Source organism: Oncorhynchus kisutch, linkage group LG8 (genome assembly GCF_002021735.2).
Source record: "Oncorhynchus kisutch isolate 150728-3 linkage group LG8, Okis_V2, whole genome shotgun sequence".
Taxonomy (NCBI): Eukaryota; Metazoa; Chordata; class Actinopteri; order Salmoniformes; family Salmonidae; genus Oncorhynchus; species Oncorhynchus kisutch.
The window spans coordinates 73,383,015-73,406,586 of NC_034181.2; the positions used below are offsets into that span (position 1 = coordinate 73,383,015).

The 23,572-nt window shown below is 43.5% G+C and overlaps 1 protein-coding gene and 1 non-coding gene across 2 annotated transcripts; both read left to right on the forward strand.

The window, feature by feature from the left end:
• The first annotated feature begins 1,173 nt into the window (after positions 1–1,173).
• Positions 1,174–22,763, forward strand: LOC109895325 (importin-7). Its single transcript, XM_020488938.2, has 24 exons — positions 1,174–1,416; positions 9,305–9,386; positions 13,260–13,413; positions 13,538–13,696; positions 13,838–13,994; positions 14,350–14,439; positions 14,638–14,732; positions 15,094–15,178; positions 15,333–15,567; positions 15,748–15,824; positions 16,716–16,832; positions 17,048–17,137; positions 17,831–17,996; positions 18,159–18,319; positions 18,526–18,654; positions 19,247–19,313; positions 19,488–19,613; positions 19,718–19,815; positions 19,915–20,010; positions 20,127–20,347; positions 20,486–20,694; positions 20,868–21,074; positions 21,477–21,593; positions 21,720–22,763. Exons 1-24 carry the CDS (start codon positions 1,333–1,335, stop codon positions 21,818–21,820), a joined length of 3,123 nt encoding a protein of 1,040 aa, XP_020344527.2. The 5' UTR covers positions 1,174–1,332; the 3' UTR covers positions 21,821–22,763.
• Positions 16,339–16,516, forward strand: LOC116374903 (small nucleolar RNA SNORA23). The gene has a single exon (XR_004210928.1). It is a non-coding gene; the product is annotated as a small nucleolar RNA SNORA23 (small nucleolar RNA).
• Positions 22,764–23,572: the final 809 nt, after the last annotated feature.

Consider the following 23,572-nt stretch of genomic DNA (forward strand, 5'->3'; position numbering starts at 1 on the left):
GTAGTCAAGTATGTCTAATACTAGTCTGACATTGTTAGAAATATGTCTGTTCCTCATGAAGCCAGACTGTGTTTCGTCAATGATTGCATCCAGGACTTCTTTAATTATTTTTGCAAGTAGTAAGGCTAATATCTTATAGTCATTATTAAGAAGACAAATTGGACACCAGTTATCGATGAGCAGCACTTATTTTTTAGGCCTAGGTATCAGTGTTATTAACCCCTGACTCATTGCAGGAGGGAGAACATTGTTTTTAATACTCTCTAAAAAGACTTCAAATAGGAAGGGAGCTACTTGTTCAGAAAATAATTTGTAAAATTCTGATGTAATTCCATCAACACCTGGTGATTTATTGTTCTTTATATGTTTGATAGACTCTATAATCTCTTCAACTTTGATGGGTTCATCACACTGTTTAGATTCTATATCACTGATAGAGTGAACTTTATTCAGTGAGTTAAAAAATATATCTGTGGATTCCTGACAGTACGTTGAGCTATACAATTTTCTGTAAAAATTGCTACAGTATTTAGCGATTAATTTTTGGCCATCTGTAATAACACCATCAATGTTTAACTTATGGATAGTGTTATTTTTAGAGTGAAATTGATCAAGTCTAAAGAAATAGGATGAATTCTGTTCTCCCTCCTCAATCCATTTTTTTCCTAGATCTAATAAAGGCTCCTTCTGCTTTTAATTTATATATATTATCCAGTTTATTTTGGAACTCAATTAGTTCCATCTTCTCCTCCCCTCTGAGAAAGGGAAGTTATCTTAATGATCACCTTTTCCTCCTCAGCTCTTCTGGTCTTAGCAAGATTACTACCATATTTTCTATTTCTATTCTATTTCTAGATATTTGGACACCTCAATGGTGCTGAAAAATTCAAATCTACTAGCCAACTGCAATGACATGCTTTCCATTTTCATATTTTGTTCTCATTACCAGCAGTCTTTATTTACTGACCGTAAGACCGTGTGAGAGAGAGTTTTGAAACTTCTGTATGTGTAATGTTTACTGTTAATTTTTAATGTTTATTTCACTTTTGTTTATTATCTACCTCTCTTGCTTTGGCAATGTTAACACATGTTTCCCATGCCAATAAAGCCCCTTGAATTTAATTGATATCACACATGTAAAACTACAACTCCTAGAGTGCAATAGTTCGAAGCGGATGTTCGTGTTGGAGAAATTTGGCGCTGATCTATCCGGGTACTTCATTCACTTCTTCCTTTCGCGCCGGTAACTGAAGAGCCGTGCGTCCATGTGCGCATTGACTGGGAATTCATAGACCACAGAAATACTGAATCCGAGCCATACCAGATTTAGCTATGGATCCGAACGTATTGATCGAGGCACTTCGGGGTACCATGGACCCAAACTTGCGTGAGGCTGCGGAGAGACAGCTGAACGAGGTAAAAACGTGTGATGGTGCTAATCGGGCCTCTTCTGTTGTGTCACACATCAAAGATGGAATGGAGTCCTCCTAGCTTGTGGCTGTGGGAGACCAGAGTCAGTCCAGAACTTTGACAGATCAAATATTCTCTATTCGACATATGTTTCGGTGAATACATATGACTATTGCCGTTACGGGTGTAATATCAAAGTTTCGAATTATATTTGAACACCAAGATCGGCAACTCCAAGCGAATCCACCCCGTGTACCCGCAGTTGGTTCTTTAAAAACGTGCGGAAGTTAGCATTAGCTTCCTTGATAATTAGCTGCTAGCTACGCAGTAAAAAGCCTTTTTGCACAATGCTTGCTTTTGGCCTAGCTGATGTATCATGTTTGAATCGTTGGAAAGACACATTTTTGCCATTTATTTATACAAGTTTGGTCTAAACTAACTAAATCATGCGATATAGTATACGAATGTAGGTAGCGTTTGCTAAAAGTTCGAAAATCTGTATTAGCAAGTTGGCTAAGTGAATCACGTGTCAGGTGTATTTTATTAATTTTACTGCTGACATGCACAGCAATAATGCTAACTAGCTAGCCCGTTGATTTTAGATATCTAACTAAACTGGTTAGTCAGCCAAAATGTTACCAATCGGACAAATTGACAGGTGTAACGTTAGTTATTCAAGCTTTTATCATCAAACTACTTTCCTATCATGTATAAATGTACGTCTAATATGAGAGTAGCTAATGTTACATTATTTAGCTTGCTGGCTTTGACTTCCATGAACGTAGCTAACTAGCAAGCTAACTAATATTTGCTAACTAGCTAGGTAGGTTTGATTTATCCAACGTTAGTTAACTTGCAAGACACAACGTAAACAATAGCAATCATTATTAATAATAGCTACGCATTTATTAACGTGGCAAACGTTTTGTTTGTACCTCATTTGTGAAAGGGAAAGTGAATGTTCGCTGGCTAGCGCTACGTTAGCAACCTTTTGCGGCTAGTGTTACATCAATTACATTGAGTCATTCGATGAGCTGTCCGCGTGCGCAAATTCTTTCGCTAATGTTAGCCGTACAAATTTAATAGCCAGTTATGTGCAACATGGCCTATTATCATTGTCTAGATGTCGACTATATGTCAAATGTAGACGTGCCATTGATAACTAACATATACGGACGGCGTGAATTATTTTATAGTCACATAGTTAGCCATGTTTCGCTCGCTAGCTAGTAGGAGGAAGTCTTGGGCAAGTGTCAAATATACTCTGGTCTGTTATCGGCTATGATATCCTTAGAACGATAGATGTACGGTGTTGTCATGTAACTGGGGTTTAGGTGAACTTTAAGTCAAGTTGTTGTTTCTGTGATATGTCCATACTGTGTCATCAGTTCGAACGTATTATTAGCTAACTTTAGTTTGATAAGAGTAGGCCTAGCAAGGCTCAAAAATAAAATGTACAGTCGTGGCCAAAAGTTTTGAGAATGACAAATATGAATTTCCACGAAGTTTGCTGCTTCAGTGTCTTTAGATATTTTTTGTCAGATGTTACTATGGAATACTGAAGTATAATTGCAAGCATTTCATGAGTGTCAAAGGCATTTATTGACAATTACATGAAGTTGATGACAAGAGTCAATATTTACAGTGTTGACACTTCTTTTTCAAGACCTCTGCAATCTGCCCTGGCATGCTGTCAATTAACTTCTGGGCCACATCCTGACTGATGTCAGCCCATTCTTGCATAATCAATGCTTGGAGTTTGTCAGAATTTGTGGGGTTTTGTTTGTCCACCCGCCTCTTGAGGATTGACCACAAGTTCTCAATGGGATTATGGTCTGGGGAGTTTCCTGGCCATGGACCCAAAATATTGATGTTTTGTTCCCCGAGCCACTTAGGTATTACTTTTGCCTTATGGCAAGGTGCTCCTTCGTGCTGGAAAAGGCATTGTTCGTCACCAAACTGTTCCTGGGTGGTTGGGAGAAGTTGCTCTCGGAGGATATGTTGGTACCATTCTTTATTCGTGGCTGTGTTCTTAAGCAGAATTGTGAGTGAGCCCACTCCCTTGGCTGAGAAGCAACCCCACACATGAATGGTCTCAGGATGCTTTACTGTTTTGGCATGACACAGGACTGATGGTAGCGCTCACCTTGTCTTCTCCGGACAAGCTTTTTTTACGGATGCCCCAAACAATCGGAAAGGGGATTCATCAGAGAAAATGGCTTTACACCCGTCCTCATTCTGTCCCTGGTGTTTTTCCTGGAGAGAAGTGGCTTCTTTGCTGCCCATCTTGACACCAGGCCATCCTCCAAATGTCTTTGCCTCAGTGTGTGCAGTGCTCTCACACCTGCCTGCTGCCATTCCTGAGCAAGCTCTGTACTGGTGGTGCCCCGATCCCGCAGCTGAATCAACTTTAGGAGATGGTCCTGGTGCTTGTTGGACTTTCTTGGGCGCCCTGAAGCCTTCACAACAATTGAACCCCTCTCCTTGAAGTTCTTGAGATCCGATAAATTATTGATTTGGGTGCAATCTTACTGGCAGCAATATCCTTTTTGTGCAAAGCAATGATGACTGCACGTGTTTCCTTACAGGTAACCATGGTTGACAGAGGAAGAACAATGATTCCAATGATTCCAAGCACCACCCTCCTTTTGAAGCTTCCAGTCTGTTATTCGAACTCAATCAGAATGACAGAGTGATCTCCAGCCTTGTCCTCGTCAACACTTACACCTGTGTTTACGAGAGAATCACTGACATGTCAGCTGGTCCTTTTGTGGCAGGGCTGATATGTAGTGGAAAAGTTTTGGGGATTCAGTTAATTTGCATGGCAAATAGGAACTTTGCAATTAATTGCATTTCATCTGATCACTTTTCATAACATTCTGGAGTATATGCAAATTTCCATCATACAAACTGAGGCAGCAGACTTTGTGAAAATAATTGTCTTTCTCAACTTTTGGCCACAACTTGTACATGAACATCTCCACTCAACAATCTGAGGTCGTTTTGTTTTTCGCGACAACAGAATATACAATGCCCAGATTTTCAATCCACAGAACAAGAATGTGCAGTTGGATTGTTAGATCTGAGTCATGTTGTGTGGTATCCAGGGAGAGGTCTGAGTGCATTGTTATCTACCGGGAAAAGAGGGTAGTAGGCTATTTTTCCCATCTTACATTTGACTCATCTGGAGCAGTTAAGCCTGAACAGTATTCATTTAATATAGCAAGTGATATAAGGATATGTGGGGGGCTAAGCATTGAGACCCATTTTCATTCCCGAATCCCGAATCCCTGAGCTGACAAGGTTAAACAGCTGTCGTTCTGCCCATGAACAAAGCTGTTAACCCACTGTTCCTAGTCCGTCATTGAAAATAAGAATTTATTCTTAGCTGACTTGCCTAGTTAAATAAAATAAAAAAACTTATGTGATCAATGATAATGTAAAAAGTATGCTGCACTCTTGTACAGTGGGGGAAAAAAAGTATTTAGTCAGCCACCAATTGTGCAAGTTCTCCGACTTAAAAAGATGAGACCTGTAATTTTCATCATAGGTACACTTCAACTATGACAGACAAAATGAGGGGGGGGAATCCAGAAAATCACATTGTAGGATTTTGAATGGATTTATTTGCAAATTATGGTGGAAAATAAGTATTTGGTCACCTACAAACAAGCAAGATTTGTGGCTGTCACAGACCTGTAACTTCTTCTTTAAGAGGCTCCTCTGTCCTCCACTCGTTACCTGTATTAATGGCACCTGTTTGAACTTATCAGTATAAAAGACACCTGTTCACAACCTCAAACAGTCACACTCCAAACTCCACTATGGCCAAGACCAAAGAGCTGTCAAAGGACACCAGAAACAAAATTGTAGACCTGCACCAGGCTGGGAAGACTGAATAAGAACACTGATAATCTCACTCGATCTGGGGCTCCACGCAAGATCTCACCCCGTGGGGTCAAAATGATCACAAGAACGGTGAGCAAAAATCCCAGAACCACACGGGGGGACCTAGTGAATGACCTGCAGAGAGCTGGGACCAAAGTAACAAAGCCTATCATCAGTAACACACTACGCCGCCAGGGACTCAAATCCTGCAGTGCCAGACGTGTCCCCCTGCTTAAGCCAGTACATGTCCAGGCCCGTCTGAAGTTTGCTAGAGAGCATTTGGATGATCCAGAAGAAGATTGGGAGAATGTCATTTGGTCAGATGAAACCAAAATATAACTTTTTGGTAAAAACTCAACTCGTCGAGTTTGGAGGACAAAGAATGCTGAGTTGCATCCAAAGAACACCATACCTACTGTAAAGCATGGTGGAGGAAACATCATGCTTTGGGACTGTTTTTCTGCAAAGGGACCAGGACGACTGATCCGTGTAAAGGAAAGAATGAATGGGGCCATGTATCGTGAGATTGAGTGAAAACCTCCTTCCATCAGCAAGGGCATTGAAGATGAAACATGGCTGGGTCTTTCAGCATGACAATGGTCCCAAACACACCGCCCGGTCAACAAAGGAGTGGCTTCGTAAGAAGTATTTCAAGGTCCTGGAGTGGCCTAGCCAGTCTCCAGATCTCAACCCCATAGAAAATCTTTGGAGGGAGTTGAAAGTCCGTGTTGCCCAGTAACAGCCCCAAAACATCACTGCTCTAGATGAGATCTGCATGGAGGAATGGGCCAAAATACCAGGAACAGTGTGTGAAAACCTTGTGAAACGTTTGACCTCTCATTGCCAACAAAGGGTATATAACAAAGTATTGATTAACTTTTGTTATTGACCAAATACTTATTTTCCACCATAATTTGCAAATAAATTCATAAAAAATCCTACAATGTGATTTTCAGGATTTTTTTTCTTTCACATTTTGTCTGTCATAGTTGAAGTGTACCTATGATGAAAATTACAGGCCTCTCTCATCTTTTTAAGTGGGAGGACTTGCACAATTGGTGGCTGACGAAGTACTTTCTTGCCCCACTGTCTATACTGGATATCTTAATTTTGATCTTTATTAGTTTGTGTCTAGAGATTAGGGACAGGTGACCCTCACTGTTTGATGCAGATGCTGCAGCCATGTGGGGGTCTGGATTCTTTTTCTGTGTGTTTATGGGGGTGTTACATTATATAAACTCTCATACTTGGCATTCTTAAGTAGCTGTATGTGTATAGGCTTCAGCTAACGGAGCTCCATGCCTCAACATAATGGTTATATGGCATTGCTGTCATCATTCAAATTGGCATTGCTGTCATTCAAATTGGCATTGCTGTCATCATTCAAATTATTTCCTAAAGCCCGATGTCACAAAGTGCTGTACAGAAACCCAGTCTAAAACCCCAAACAGCAAGTAATGCAGATTAGAGGTCGGCCGATTATGATTTTTCAACGCTGATACTGATAACGATTATTGGAGGACCAAAATAAGCCCATAGATTAATCGGCCAATGTTTATATATATATATATATAAACATTGGCCGATTAATCTATGGGCTTATTTTGGTCCTCCAATAATCGTTATCAGTATCAGCGTTGAAAAATCATAATCATAATATATATATATTTGTAATAATGACAAAACAATACTGAATTAACACTTAATTTTTTATTTTTTTTAACTTAATATAATACATAAAATCATTTAGGCTCAAATAAATAATGAAACATGTTCAATATGGTTTAAATAATGCAAAAACAGTGTTGGAGAAGAAGGTAGAAGTGCAATATGTGCCATGTAAAAAAAAATTGCTAATGTTTCAGTTCCTTGCTCAGAACATGAGAACATGTGAAAGCTGGTGGTTCCTTTTAACATGAATTTTCAATATTCCCAGGTAAGAAGTTTTAGGTTGTATTTATTAGGAATTATAGGACTGTATTTCTCTACCATTTGTATTTCATTTACCTTTGACTATTGGATGTTCTTATAGGCACTAGTATTGCCAGCCTAATCTCGGGAGTTTATAGGCTTGAAGTCATAAACAGCGCAGTGCTTCAAGCATTGCGAAGAGCTGCTGCCAAACGCAGGAAAGTGCTGTTTGAATTAATGCTTACGAGCCTGCTGCTGCTGCCTACCACTGCTCAGACTGCTATATCAAATCCTAGACTTAATTATAATAAAACACGAGGAAATACGAGCCTTAGTTTCCTGATTTGACCGTATTAATGACCTATCATTTCGAAAACAAATGAACCGTTCCGTGTTTTATCGAATGGGTGGCATCTAAGTCTAAATATTGTGGTTGCATCGCACAACCTTCAATGTTAGGTCATAATTATGTAAAATTCTGGCAAATTATTTACTGTCTTTGTTAGGAAGAAATGGTCTAAACACAGTTCGCAACGAGCCAGGCAGGCCAAACTGCTGCATATACACTAACTCTGCTTGCACAGAACGCAAGAAAAGTGACACAATTTCCCTAGTTAATATTGCCTGCTAACTTAACTTGATTTTAAAAAAGGCATTGATGTTCATGGTTAGGTACATTGGTGCAACGGCAGTGCTTTTTTCACGAATGCGCTTGTTAAATCATCACCCGTTTGGCGAAGTAGGCTGTGATTCGATGATGATTTAACAAACACCGCATTGATTATATGCAACGCAGGACAAGCTAGTTAAACTAGTAATATCAACCATGTGTAGTTAACTAGTGATTATGTTAGGATTCATTGTATTTTATAAGATATGTTTAATGTTAGCTAGCAACTTACTTTGGCTCCTTGCTGCCCTCGCGTAACAGGTGGTCAGCCTGCCTCGGAGTCTCCTCTGAGTGCAATGTAATTGGCCATAATCGGCTTGCAAACATGCCGATTTACCGATCGTCATAACTTGAAATCGGCCGGCCGCTAATGAAGATGTAGAAGCATGGTGGCTAGGGAAAACTCCCTAGGAAGAAGCCTAGAGGATCCAAGCTCTGAGGGGTGGCCAGTCCTCTTCTGGCTGTGCCGGGTGGCGATTATAACAGTACATGGCCAAGCTGTTCAAACGTCCATAGTTGACCAGCAGGGTCAAATAATAATAATCAGTGGTTGTACGGGGTGCAACAGGCCAGCACCTCAGGAGTAAATGTCAGTTGGCTTTTCATGGCTGGTCATTCTGAGTTAGAGAGAGAAGGTTTGGTAGAGAGAGTTGGAAGCAGCAGGTCCAGGACAAGGTATCACTTCTGGTGAACAGGTCAGGGTTCCATAGCAACAGGCAGAACAGTTGATGAATCACTTACCTTAGCCTCCCCCGTTATCGGTCGCTGCTGGGTACTGCAGTCGGCAACAAAGACCGGTAGTGAGGGGGAATTTGGTGCACTAGATCAAATAGTGGGTGTTCGAGGAGTGCTACCCCTCTCTTCTCATTGTATAAACAGAGTACGAACTCCCAGTTTGCAGACTGGCTCCATCCAAGCAGACAGCAGATTACTGGACAGGAAACCCGCAACAGCCACAAACTGAACACTCCCATGACACGTACAGGCCGCTGTCAGAACTCTACCATCCCATTCTTCACGACACTGATCATGCATACACCATATAGCCCAGGGCAAATGTCTTCCTAAGAACTCTAAAGATGTGCTTTCTAAAGCTGCCACCCTTAACTTGTCATTGTTTTGTTTACATATATTGTATATTTTACCAATGTATTATATTAAGTGTTTTGCTAGTTTAGGATCTGATAATTATATACGATTGATGTTATGACTATAAATTGGTGTACATTTCAGTCTATGACTGAGAAACCAATTAAACCTACTACTACCACTACTACTAAACTGGAGCAGCAGCAAGACCAGGTGGACTGGGGACAGCAAGGAGTCAAATGGCTGAAGATGTTTGTTATACACTGTTTTGCTGATATAGGTCAAATACACATCCGTGTTTGATATTCATGCATCCTTTCCTGCTTTCATTTACAGGGTCACACCCAGGTGAATTTTGTGTCAGCTCTGCTGCAAGTCACCATGTCTGATCAGTTAGATTTGCCCGTCAGACAAGCAGGTGAGTTTCAGAGGATGGGTATTTATTATTATGATGATGTGGGGCGGGGTTCTGGGCTCTCTTGCAGATGGAAATTCACCGGAACTGAAAGGTGAGAAGAGTATCTACAACTGTAGCTCAAATGAACTGAGCACGCTTTCTCAAAGATGACCCCTGCCTTGACTGTCACAGCTCCCACAACGATGACACCAGTCATATTGTGAAGACTGACCAATTTCCCATGAACTTGTACATTTGTTCACCAAGATACACACATGATAGAAAGAGAAGAAAGTTGTTTTTGTTGTATATGATGCCATCTTTTATTATGCTACTGTTGCAGCTTATTTTATCCTGTCCTACGGCATTGAGATTTCACACTTCTTTTAGTCTGCTAGGGGGCTTTAGTGAAATCTATAGTTTCTTGGCCTGGACAGTGTGTCTAGTCATTGATACAGCTGCCTTTGTTATAAAATAACCTTCCACATGTTTGAGATGCTCTGTGTGAAGGGTTGTTGGTAACCTGTCCATGTATCACACATGCCTCTCTGGTAATGATGTGCAATTATATGTTAGGACGATCTGCTCTTGATCAGTGGCTCATTGACTTTTATTACATTTAAAATGTGTGCCGTCCTCAGGTGGCTACCAGACAGAGCCTGTCATTTTCAACGTGCTGCTAGACTCCACACTAGCGTATTCAATTGTGCTCACCCATAGCATCATGTCTCAACTTCTATCTTGTCAGTTCTTTGACATTGTAGTTTGCTTCAACAACACAATAGTAATATGACAGCACGGAGAAAAGTCTAACATGGCAGCAGCCCATCCTGCCTTCTGCGTTGGGTGCTAATCTGTGTGCCTCTTGTCAAACAGATGGCCTGAACATCTCTAAGCAAACCTCTCCAGGAACTGGTGTGTTGAGCAGAAATGCTATCCTTCTTGTGACTGTACTCTTTGGCCTGCCATTGAGCCCTGCTGCACCTGACTCCGATTCAGACCAATTGCATTAAGTTAATGCAGCTGCAATGGTGGCACGCCATTGGTTAACAGATGCTTAAATGTTGGCTTGGCACCTCCACAGGAACTTCACACTCAGCACTTTGGCCACAAGTTCCGCGGTAATGAGGCTCATTTGCTGTAATCTGACACAAAGGGAGGAGCTAAGCGATTCCGTAGCTAGCAGGCAAATGTCTGGGATTCCATAAAGGCAGTGCGATCAGACCCAGGTCCCTCTCCTATTGAGGGCAAATGCCTGCCTGCTAATGGCAGATAATAGCATATTTTTTGTCATGGTTTGTTTTTTTCAAGCCTGTCACGCTATTATAGGCAATTGCATCATTTGAAAATTCAGGAATCATCTATTCCCTGCCTCATTGTGTGGGCTAGGGGGATGTTGAGTGTTGGACTGGGCAGAGGGGGACATTAATGGGTTGGGGAGGGTGGTTGTGAGGGTCTTGCTGTGTCAGCACTGACTGGCAGGATTATGACTTCCCAGCCAGCGGTCACGTGTCAGCAGTCTGTCTGACCCCTGCCTGGCCTGTCCCCTTCCTATCCACTGCCTGGCCTGTCCCCTTCCTATCCACCGCCTGGCCTGTCCCTCAGCCCCTGTCAACCGCCCCGGCCTGCCTGCGAGCCACTGACCTCAGACGCTCCATTGTGGCTCTGTAGAATAATTCACACCCGTACTCCAAATTCAGAGAGGGGGAACTATTTCAAACCCCTAACTAAATTACACTTTTACACTACTGTTCTATGACTCACTTAAGGAATTAGGCCTCTTTCTGCTGCTCTGCTCGGATTTTATCAGTTGAAGATGGAGGCAGAGATGTGAGCTGTAATTTCAGGGGGTAGAGGAAGGATGAATATTTGAGTGATTCCTTGTTTGGATGGGGAGTGCTAATGAACAGGGCCATGCTAGTGTGTTGAGACAGAGGAGAGGTGTGGGCTCTTAAAGGGGCCTAGAAGTACTCCCCCGGCCGACTGCTACTCCCTCTCAGCCTGAGCACAACATGAGAGGAGTCGCAGTGAATGTGCTGGTCATGAGTTCAGCTGCTGCTATCTAGGCTGATGGACTCTTTCACACCTCCCAATGTCACACTAACTCACTCTAACAATTTAGAGATCTCCCTGATATTAAGTGATTTAAAGAGATGTGGGGAATATTGTGCCACTTTAACCAGCTGCAATTCCAGGAATTGGAAGGGTTAAATTTAAATTGGTTCAATTTAAACCCCATTATCAAAGCAGATTTTACTTCAATATCATATGATTTGCATTAATTAAATCTAAGGAGGTGGAATACCAGCTGTACAGTGTATTCGGAAGTAGTCAGACCCCTCCTGTTTCCATGTTTTGTTGCATTAGTCTTATTCTAAAATGCATTAAATTAAAACATTTCCTCATCAATCTACCCTCAATGACAAAGCGGGGGGGATTATTTATTTTTTTAACTGTATGCAATTATATGAAGAAAAAAATCTTATTTACATAAGTATTCAGACCCTTAGCAACGAGACATGAAATTGAGCTCAGGTGCATCCTGTTTCCATTGATCATCATTGAGATGTTTCTACAACTTGATTGGAGTCAACCTGTGGTAAATTCAATTTATTAGACATGATTTGGAAAGGCACACACCTGTCTATATAAGGTCCCACAGTTGACAGTGCATGTCAGAGCAAAAATCAAGCCATGAGGTAGAAGGAATTGTCCGTAGAGCTCCGGGACAGGATTGTGTCGAGGCACAGATCTGGGGAAGAGTACCAAAACATTTCTGCGGCATTGAAGGTCCCCACGAACACAGTGGCCTCCATCATTCTTAAATGGATGAAGTTTGGAACCACCCAGACTCTTCCTAGAGCTGGCAGCCCGGCCAAACGGAGCATTTGGGGAGAAGGGCCTTGGTCAGGGAGGTAGCCAAGAACCCGATGGTCACTCTGACAGAGCTCTAGAGTTCCTCTGTAGAGATGGGAGAACCTTTCAGAAGGACAACCATCTCTGCAGCACTCCAACAATCAGGCCTTTATGGTAGAGTTGCCAGACGAAAGCCACTCCCCAGTAAAAGGCATATGGCTGCCCGCTTGGAGTTTGCCAAAAGGCACCTAAAGGACTCTCAAACCATGAGAAACAAGATTCTCTGGTCTGATGAAACCAAGATTGACCTCATGTCTGGAGGAGACCAGGCATTGCTCAGCACCTGGCCAATACCATCCCTACGTTGAAGCATGGTGGTGGCAGCATCATGATGTGGGGATGTTTTTCAGCGGCAGGTACTGGGAGACTAGTCAGCATCGAGGGAAAGATGAACAGAGCAGAGATCTTGATAACCTGCTCCAGAGCGCTCATGGCCTCAGACTAGGGCCAAGGTTCACCTTCCAACATGACAACGACCCTAACTAAGCACACAGCCGAGACGACAACTGAGGAGTGGCTTCGGTACAAGTCTCAATGTCTTTGAGAACTAACAATAGCTGTGCATCAACGCTCCCCATCCAACCTAACAGAGCTTGAGAGGATCTGCAGAGAAGAATGCAAGGAACTCCCCAAAAACAGCTGTGCCAAGCTTGTAGCGTCATACCAAATAAGACTCGAGGCTGTAATCGCTGCCAAAGGTGCATCAACAAAGTATAAATACTAATGTAAATGTGATATTTCAGTTTATTATTAATAAATGTGCAATTTCTTTAAATTGTATTTTGTCATTATGGAGTATTATGAGGGGGGGGGCATTTCAATCAATTTTGTAATAAGGCTGTTACGTAACAGAATGTGGAAAAAGTTAAGGGGTCTGAATACTTTGCGAATGCACTGTATGTAATCCAATATTAATAGGATCTCTATGAAGGCTGTCTTATGTTTAGTCAGTTGAATGTCCCCCTCTCCCCTCCCCAGGGGTGATCTACCTAAAGAACATGGTGACCCAGCACTGGAGCGAGGGGGACGGTACCAGCACGGAGACGCCTGTCAATAACATACCGGAGGAGGACAGGCAGTTTATCCGTGACAACATTGTGGAGGCAATCATCCACTCCCCCGAGCGCATCAGGTAACTGACCACCACCCTGTGGCTGCTCAGCTCACTGCACAGTGCCAGAAGAGGGGGGATAGGGGTAGAGGTAGCTCTGCTCAACCAGATCGTCTTCCAACCTTTCTCCTCTCTAACCCTTCAGAGTGCAGCTGACGACATGCATCCACCACATGATTAAACACGACTACCCCGGCAAGTGGACTGCCATCGTGGACAAGATTGGCTTCTACCTGCAGTCAGATAACAGCGCCGGCTGGCTGGGCATCCTGCTCTGCCTCTACCAGCTGGTTAAAAACTATGAGTAAGGACTACTTGTTTTAGAGTGACCATGTTTGTGTCCCAACCATTTAGGGAATGGGGTGCCATTTGGAACAGAGACTGTATTATAGAGCTGTTTGCTATGTCTTCGGGTGGCTGATGTTTCTGATTGTGTGTTTGACAGGTACAAGAAGCCGGATGAGCGCAGTCCTCTGGTGGCGGCCATGCAGATCTTCATGCCCATGCTGAAGGACCGCTTCATCCAGCTGCTCCCTGACCCTTCCAGTGAATCTGTCCTGGTGCAAAAACAGATCTTCAAGATCCTCTACGCCCTCTTCCAGGTACTACTGACCATATCTGTCACGCTCACCTTCTTAGAAGTTGTGTATATGTTAGTCTGTGTTGATTGTATAGGGAGTGTATGGTACTTGTCTAAATGTGGATGTATAGCTGTAGTGTCCAGGTATTTAGCTACTACTTCCATAATACTGGTTTTGGAGATGGGTATATTATGGTTGTCTTGTAGGAGGGAGAGGGCTTAGGACCATCTGGTCCATGTCAGGGCCACTGGGCTAGACCTGTCCCCCTCAGCATGCCAGACTGCACTGCTGTCTTGGGTTTTCTGTCTGTCCATTGGAACGACGACAAAGCTTTTTGAATTGAATAGACAGGGTTTCTCCTTTTCTCTGTCCACAGTATAACCTCCCCCTGGAGCTGATCAACAGACAGAACCTGACGGAGTGGATGGAGATCCTGAAGACAGTGGTGGACAGAGACGTGCCTCCGGTGAGGGCAGATTTACTGTGGTAGGGCAAGGAGGGAGCACAAATAGGTTGACTGCAAATCAAGGAGCTCCCAAACAGATTAGCTGTAGTTTGTTTGCTTTATTTTAATTGCTGCTAGTTGAAAGAGAGCTGATTTTTATTTTTATTTTTTTTCCCTCTCTCTCGCTTTCTCCCCTCCTTCCCCGTCTATGCCTCACAGGAGACCTTGCAGGTGGATGAGGACGAGAGACCTGAGCTGCCCTGGTGGAAGTGTAAGAAGTGGGCCCTCCACATCCTAGCCAGGCTCTTTGAGAGGTAACCCTACTCAACCCACCCCAGCACACTGTCACTGTACTACACTGAGTGTACAGAACATTATGAACACCTACTCTTTCCATGAGACTGACCAGGTGAAAGTGATAACCCCTTAATGATATCACTTATCATTATTACCTGTCTAGTGGATGGATTATCTTGACAAAGGAGAAATGCTCACGAGCAGGGATGTAAACAAATGTGTGCACAAAATTGGAGAGTAACCTTTTGTGCATATGGAAAATGTCTGGGATCTTTAATTTCAGCTCATGAAACATGGGACCAACCCTTTACGTGTTGTGTTTATATTTTGGTTCAGTGTATATTAACATGTGAAAGCATCTTTAAAAACCCCCCCCAGGTATGGTAGCCCAGGCAACACTACCAAAGAGTACACAGAGTTTGCCGATCTCTTCCTCAAGGGATACGCAGTGGCAGCACAACAGGTGAGAGGCTAAGGCCGCTCTTGGCTTTGTCTGGGCTGAAAGATGTGTGATGCATGACTGGGATTGACTGAAGGACAGAAGGTTGCCTTTCAACTGTGTCTGTCTGCATAGAAGTCTGATCTCAACCAGAGGGAACTGATTTGTCTGTCTGTAGGTGCTGCTGAAGGTCTTATATCAGTACAAGGAGAAGCAATACGTGGCTCCCAGAGTCCTCCAGCAGACACTCAACTATATTAACCAGGGAATCGCACACGCTGTCACCTGGAAGAACCTGAAGCCACATATCCAGGGCATCATTCAGGACGTGGTTTTCCCCCTCATGTGCTACACGGACAGTGACCAGGAGTTGTGGGAGGAGGATCCATACGAGTACATTCGCATGAAGTTTGGTAAGCGCATTCTTGTTTACGGAATATTTCTCTGATTTCCAAAGTGTTTGTCATCCAGAAGGAATGTCCTGGAATCAGACTGCCTAGAAGTGATCAGTTCAAAGATTTAACTGTGTAAAGCTATTCTAACAAACCAATGCTTTGTGCCATCTGATCTGCTGACTCTCTGTCCCGTCTCAGATGTGTTTGAGGATTTCATCTCTCCCACCACGGCAGCTCAGACCCTGCTCTTCACCTCCTGCAACAAGAGGAAAGAAGTGAGTTGTGGTTCTGATGTGAAAGCTGAGTCCTCCTGGTCCTGGCAGGGTCAACAGCCTGCCATGATGTGATCCTGTTTCATCCCAAATGGCACCCTATTCCCTATATAGTGCACTACTAATTTCTTCCACCCAGAACCCTGTTCAAAAGTAGTGCACTATATTGGGAATAGGGTACTATTTGGGACGCATGGCCCGGTGCCTGTTTTATTTTATTTTTTCTCTCTCTACTGGCCTCACTCCTGCCCTTATTTATGGCCTTGCCCATTCCTCCGCCCTGTCCTGCTGTGGATCTCATTAGCGCCCTGTTGCTCCAACAACAGTACAGAGCTGTTGGAACCGGTCTGTGGACGCGTCGAGCCAGGAGAACTCTGGAAAACAAAGTAGCATAGCTGGAAGAAAGCACTACTTTAGTTGTTGTAGCGCCTTTGTCAGATGTGTTACGTATTACAGCTTTCTTTCTGTTCTAAATGTAAGGTGTTTTAGCGTGTAGTTCTATTCCGTTTTGGCTGTGGGTGAACGGGGTGTGTGGTGCCTGTCCATGTTACGTGCTGCCGTCTGGCTGTGTCTTATAGTCTGTGCGGCGGTGCTCACTCCACACCTGCAGCCATAGAGCCACTGGAGATCATAGTACTGACCTGTGACGTCTCTGACTCCTCACCACGGGCCAGCCTCCATACTCTCCCACAAACTCTCCTGGGCTGCATCTCAAATGGCACCCTATTCCCTACATAGTGCACTAACCCATGGGCCCTGGTCAAAAGTAGTGCACTATGCATGGATTAGTGTGCCATTTGGGACATATCAGAGGTGTTTGATGTTAATGTGTAGCAGTTAGCCAGGATACACAGAAGCAGCACGTTTGACTGAATGCATTTATTTATTCTCTAGGTTCTTCAGAAAACCATGGGCTTCTGTTATCAGATCCTCACTGAGCCCACCTCTGACCCCAGGAAGAAGGACGGGGCGCTGCACATGATTGGCTCTCTGGCTGAAATCCTGCTCAAGGTGATTAACTCCCAACACCACCTGCTATCTCTTTTCTAGTTGACCATTGGTCTGACCATGTACTCATCAGATGAGGTAGCTGACTCGGCGTGTAACTATTATGCCAAATTGTTTTATCACTTAAGTTCCCTTTATGGCTCCCACGTGGCAGTCAAATACATTAAATGCATTTTCGTTAACCATGATTTTCATTTTCTTCTCACCCCTGGAAACAGAAAAAGGTCTATAAAGACCAGATGGAGTTCATGCTGCAGAACCACGTCTTCACTCTGTTCCGCAGTGAGCTGGGCTATATGAGAGCCAGAGTAAGTGTCACGTTGCCAGATCATTCTGTCCCAGGGCTCCAATGGGGAGAAGGGGAGAGCATGTGAGCTGATCACCAGACATGCTACCTGTCCCAGACCTGCTGTTTTCAACTGTCTGGAGACGGCAGGAGCGTTAGAGATACTCTGAATGATCGGCTTTGAAAATCCAACTGACATTTACTCCTGAGGTGCTGACCTGTTGCACCCTCGACAACCACTGTGATTATTATTATTTGACCCTGCTGGTCATCTATGAACATTTGAACATCTTGGCCATGTTCTGTTATAATCTCCACCCGACACAGCCAGAAGAGGACTGGCCACCCCTCATAGGCTGGTTCCTCTCTAGGTTTCTTCCTAGGTTCTGGCCTTTCTAGGGAGTTTTTCCTAGACACCGTGCTTCTACACCTGCATTGCTTGCTGTTTGGGGTTTTAAGCTGCGTTTCTGTACAGCACTTTGACATCAGCTGATGTAAGAAGGGCTTTATAAATACATTTGATTTAGTGTATCAATAATATTAATGACAATGATTTGGTAAAACACCTGTGTTTTCTGACAGTTCTGCTTCTGTCATTGCAGTGGCTTTTCAACTCTTTACATCTTGATGGTTCTAGATAGAAATTCTAGATATAGGAGAATTATAGCCAGTTTGTTAACTGTGTTAACCACTATCTCTGGTTTTCCCCCCATAGGCCTGTTGGGTCCTTCATTACTTCTGTGAGGTCAAGTTTAAGAGTGACCAGAACCTGCAGACAGCCCTGGAGCTGACCCGACTCTGCCTGATCAATGACAACGAGATGCCTGTTAAAGTGGAGGCAGCCATCGCCCTGCAGGTCCTCATAAGCAACCAGGAGAAAGGTAGCTATCTATCTCTCCACTGTCAGACTCAAACACACCATAGGTGTATATGGAGTCTTTTTCTTTGCTGAATAACATTAATAGTTCATGTTCTTCTTGAATCCAAATGATATAACTGATTATCACGAAGTGCTCCTCTGTCATGTTTTTCCTCTTTCCTAGCCAAAGAGTATATCACTCCCTTCATCCGGCCTGTGATGCAGGCCCTCCTGCACATTGTGCGTGAAACGGAGAACGATGACCTCACTAACGTCATCCAGAAGATGATCTGCGAGTACAGCGAAGAGGTCACGCCCATCGCTGTGGAGATGACACAGCACTTGGTGAGGAGTGTGTGCTCTGCCTGACTCATAAAAAGGCCCTGCACAGGAAGTCTCCTTCCTTTGATCAATTTACAGTTCTGTTTGTCAGCCATGGAGAGAGGAAATAAGGTCCAATTACCATCTCTCCTAGTTCCATGTTGGTCTGGTTTTAAATACTCTGCTCTCAGGAAATCCCACTTATGGCTGTTATTCCTGTCTCTCCTCAGGCGATGACCTTCAACCAGGTCATCCAGACGGGGCCTGACGAGGAGGGAGGGGACGACAAGGCGGTGACAGCCATGGGCATCCTCAACACTATCGACACACTGCTCAGTGTGGTGGAGGACCACAAAGAGGTGAGTACAGCCATGGTGTCCTGTCCATGGGGTCTACTTGTACATCAAGCTGTCTCATGCTACAGAAACAGGATATGGGCTCCTGCCCTATTGGCCATTCTAGTTCGGACAAGGCATATTTACTTACAGCCATTCAACCAAACACCCACTCAGTACAGCAGCTTCCCTCCCAGCTCATAACTGCTGCCTGCCAGCACACTCCCAGCTGCCCACCCCCTCCTGGAAACACACACTGTTCTCTCTTCAAAGTGCCTTGCAGGCTGATGCCTCTAGAAATAGCACTGTGGCTCTCTGTCCGTACGTCCGCCGACGCACAGGACCATGGAGCTTGGAACCAGCCAAACCAGCAAATGTTGGTCAACAGTTAGATATGTCTTCTTGGTATGCTACTCGTGGTCGTTGACTCTGTAAAGTAAAGCTGTTGACTGTTTTTATCTATGTACCTACCCACAGGTATTTGGTTTGCTGGAAATGACTTGCACAATGAAATCATCAAATCTACTCTTTCAACACCACTTGTATGTTCATGGTGAATCTGTGTATGTGTGTGTGTTCCAGTGCTCTAACTAAATGAATTAAGTTTCTGTTTTAGATCACCCAGCAGCTGGAGGGTATTTGTCTGCAGGTGATTGGCACTGTCCTGCAGCAGCACGTCCTGGGTAAGTCTCCCTTGCTCTTCCTGTCCCACCACATTCCAAACCGGGTCCTCCGGCCTCTCTGACGCTTACAGGTGGGTGAGGTGCCTAGAGTCATTTACGTGACTGACTCACTCTGTGGGGGTTGTCCTATGTTTACCTATTTGACACCCAGCCTGTGTGTGTGCTGATTTTCAGAGTTCTACGAGGAGATCCTGTCTCTGGCACACAGCCTGACCTGCCAGCAGGTGTCCCAACAGATGTGGCAGCTCCTCCCCTTGGTGTTTGAGGTCTTCCAGCAGGATGGCTTTGACTACTTCACAGGTATACTGCTCACCAACCTGCTAGTCTCAACTTTGCCTGTTATGGTGATTTGACTATTATATACACAAACACTATATTAAATGGGGAATGTGACTCTATTTCAGACATGATGCCTCTCCTTCACAACTACGTCACGGTTGACACAGACACTCTCCTGTCTGACACTAAATACCTGGAGATAATCTACAGCATGTGCAAGAAGGTACAGTAACTTACAGCCGCTATGCAATTTTTTTCACACATATTGGTGGTGTGTATTTTTGCTGAGTGTGAACAAGTTGATCATCTGTTTTCCATGCAGGTTCTGACTGGCGATCCAGGTGAGGATCCAGAGTGTCACGCAGCCAAGCTGTTGGAGGTGGTTATTCTGCAGTGCAAAGGGCGCGGAATCGATCAGGTAAGTGTCTGGCTTATACACTAAATCTTGTATGGCTACGACTGTATTCAAAGTAACTGCTTTTGAGAAGCACTGTACTATACAGTCACCTTAGACTTTCTTTTCCGCTCCTGCAGGTTGTTCCCTTGTTTGTGACGGCTGCGCTGGAGAGGCTGACGAGGGAGGTGAAGACCAGTGAGCTGAGGACCATGTGTCTGCAAGTGGCCATCGCTGCCCTGTACTACAGCCCCCCTCTGCTGCTCAACACCCTGGAGAACCTGCGCTTCCCAAACAACACTGAGCCCATCACCAACCACTTCATCTCCCAGTGGCTCAAAGACGTTGACTGCTTCCTGGGGTAAGACCAGGAAAGATGCTCACGTTTAATATATTTACAGCTCGTCTGGTTTCTCTGGTCCACCATATAGTTTGATATCAAGTAGAGAGGAAAAATGTACTGTAAGATTACATTATTTTTTTAAATGTTATTCCCCAGGCTCCACGATAGGAAGATCTGTGTGCTTGGCCTGTGTGCCCTCATTGACTTGGAGCAGAGGCCCCAGGCTGTCAACCAGGTGGCTGGCCAACTGCTTCCCGCAGCCATCCTGCTCTTCAACGGCCTCAAGAGGGCCTACGCCTGTCAAGCAGAGAACGAGAATGAGGATGAAGATGGCGATGGAGATGGAGAGGAGGATGAGGAGAATGGTACGGCATTTGTGCTATCCTCTGAACTCATAAGTCCCATTGTCACTCCCTTATTTAAGCTTCCTACTATATTAAATAGAACAAGATACAGCTGCAAGGAGCACTTCATTGGTAGATGGTTTGAGTTGTGTTAGTAGATCAGTAATAAATTAATCCATTGTGCCTTTCCTCAGTCGAGCTGGGCAGTGATGAGGATGACATTGATGAGGAGGGCCAGGAGTACTTGGAGATGCTGGCCAAGCATGCAGGAGAGGATGGGGATGATGAGGACTGGGATGAGGACGACGCAGAGGAGACTGCACTGGAGGGCTACACTACAGCTGTAGATGACGAAGACAACCTGGTGGATGAATACCAGATCTTCAAGGCCATACTACAGAGTAAGGAGACCACCTTTCAGGCACACAAAGCTAGTGATGGGTCGTCAAGTTAAGGACACAAATTGGACATAAACAGTGAATAAGTTTTTACAATCACAAATTTGTTTCATAATATTATTAAGGTCTGTTAATTAAAGGGCATTATTAGTACAAGATCTTAAGTGATGAAATAATTATGATTTGGAACGGGACACTGTCAGTGGTCACTGGATCAGGGTCACGTTCAATTCCCCACAGCAGCATGTTCTTCAGTTGAAGACATCGAGGCATTTGTCTGAGAAGGTTTAAAAACACAATACAAACGAGATCTCAGGATTGAAGACATGAATGCAATATGTTGCTTAAGTGTAAATCATACATAAAAGTGGGGGGAAAACTTAACTATGTTTTTCTCCAACTCAGATATCCAGACCCGTGACCCAGCATGGTACCAGGCACTCACACAAACCCTTGATGAGGAACAAGGAAAACACCTTCATGACATTGGCACACTTGCAGACCAGAGACGGGCAGCACATGGTAAGTAAATGTATCCCTGTCATACAATAAGCTGTTAATTTTTTATTTAATTGTTTTAATATCATAGGAAATAAACACTTACCATGTTTGGCCTGTTGTATAATTGCCCTATTTTCTTCATTCTAGAATCCAAAATGATCGAGAAGCACGGCGGATACAAGTTCACAGTGCCAGAAGTGGTGCCAACTAATTTCAACTTTGGAGGCAACGCTCCAGGAATGAATTGAGTCGTCCCTTCTCCCTTTTATTACTCTGACTGATTGTAGTGAAGTGAAAAAAGCTTGTGTTGTTCCCTTAAGTAGTGGTTCCAGAACTGGTTCTTCTCATTGACTCTTCAATCTGACTATCAAATTGGAAATAGCACCAGAAGAAGTGGGAAGACAACCAAATGCAACAAATGGCTGGGAAAACAAACCAAGAACTTGAGCTTGAAGCAAGAGAGAAAAAAAAGCTCAAAACAACATTGTCTTCTGGGATCCACTGTGGAGGATACTAGGACGGGGACTTTTTTTCTTCCCTCTTAAACAAAATGGGAGGGCTTAACAATTTGAAATTGATAATGGGACTAAGTGTTTCATCATTTTCACTGTTTTGGCCAAAAGGCCGTGCGTGATAAGATTATACCTCTGGCAGTAGTGTTGTCTGTTATTTTCTGCATTAACAAATTCTCATGTTTGTTATGTATATACAAGCCAAGGTTCTTGATTTTTAAGTAGCCTTGCTAAAACAACCAGAGGCATTTGTAAGGTGTCAAGTGTATTCATATGTAGCATATTGGATACTTCATGGCACTATGGTGATGCCTGATCTCTGTAAATTTAATGACTAGCACTTTCATAATGTTCAGGTCTCCTAGCCTTCTGTATCAGACTGCAATTTTTAAATCAATTAAGACCATTTAAAACACAAACCACTGTAACTTTGGTTACGGTGTAGAATAATGAGTGGCATCACTTTGCTGCTAAAGTGGAAACATTCTAGATTCCTGAAAAAAAGAGAATGCTCTTGGTGTTCAGTTTGGATACAAGACGTGTTGTGAGCACAAAGTCAATTTGGATGCTTCATTGAAGCATGTACAATTGGACTTGATTGTGAAGGTCTCAAGCATTTGATTGGTGTATGAATGAACCATCTATATACACAACATATTAAAAAAAAAGTTAAGTTGGATTGCATGCATTTGACTGTTTACTAACAGCTACACAGTTGTGCACTCAGTAATTTGATTTTGAGCCTATTTTGGGTGGTTGTATACTCTTTCAGATCAGGTGAAGTGTAATCTATTTGGAACTATGCAACCAAATCAAATCAAATTTATTTATATAGCCCTTCGTACATCAGCTGATATACTAACCAGCTGATATACTAACCAGCTAATTCTAGTTCCATTTGCTACTATGGGTTAGAGGGGTGTCTTGTCCTCCTTGGCTAGCGTTGAGCACTCCCACTAGTAGAGCTTTACAGTGTCTACATTATCAGTGACCGATATGACTGCATTACTGCGCAGCACGATATAGACGAACTAGAACGTGGCCGTAAACTTGCTTCAAACTGCATATCGTTTTCCTGGATCTGGGTAGTTTAATTTAACAGACACTGCTGGCTAATGTCAATGTATATAAAATGCATTACAAATACCCTGGAGTTTTATTCAACTGCATTGCCCACATTACCTCGCTCGACCTCTAGGCTACCATGAGGCTTTGCGGTTCCAAAATGGCTGTTTCCAACTTCGAAAACGTTTTTTTAGGATTATATTTGTTTCTTGTGCTGAACGAACAGCACTAATATGACGTATAATAACATATGTGAGGTTAAATATTTGATTGGAAATCTTTGAATTTACTTGCAAAGTTAAGCGGTCGCAATTGTGATCCAGTATGGAACGTACCCCAAAAGTAGAATGAGAAGAATTAATGGCTATGGGAGGTCACTAGTCAATGATTGAAATGACTTTGAACCAATGAGATTACTAGAAG

What these genes read in the sequence shown, in the direction of transcription:
- LOC109895325 (XM_020488938.2), top strand. Translation starts at nt 1,333, where the DNA reads ATGGATCCGAACGTATTGATCGAGGCACTTCGGGGTACCATGGACCCA. An exon ending in CTAGCCAGGCTCTTTGAGAG is followed by an intron (nt 14,733 to 15,093) that starts GTAACCCTACTC and finishes AACCCCCCCCAG; the next exon opens with GTATGGTAGCCCAGGCAACA. An exon ending in TGGGCTATATGAGAGCCAGA is followed by an intron (nt 17,138 to 17,830) that starts GTAAGTGTCACG and finishes TTCCCCCCATAG; the next exon opens with GCCTGTTGGGTCCTTCATTA.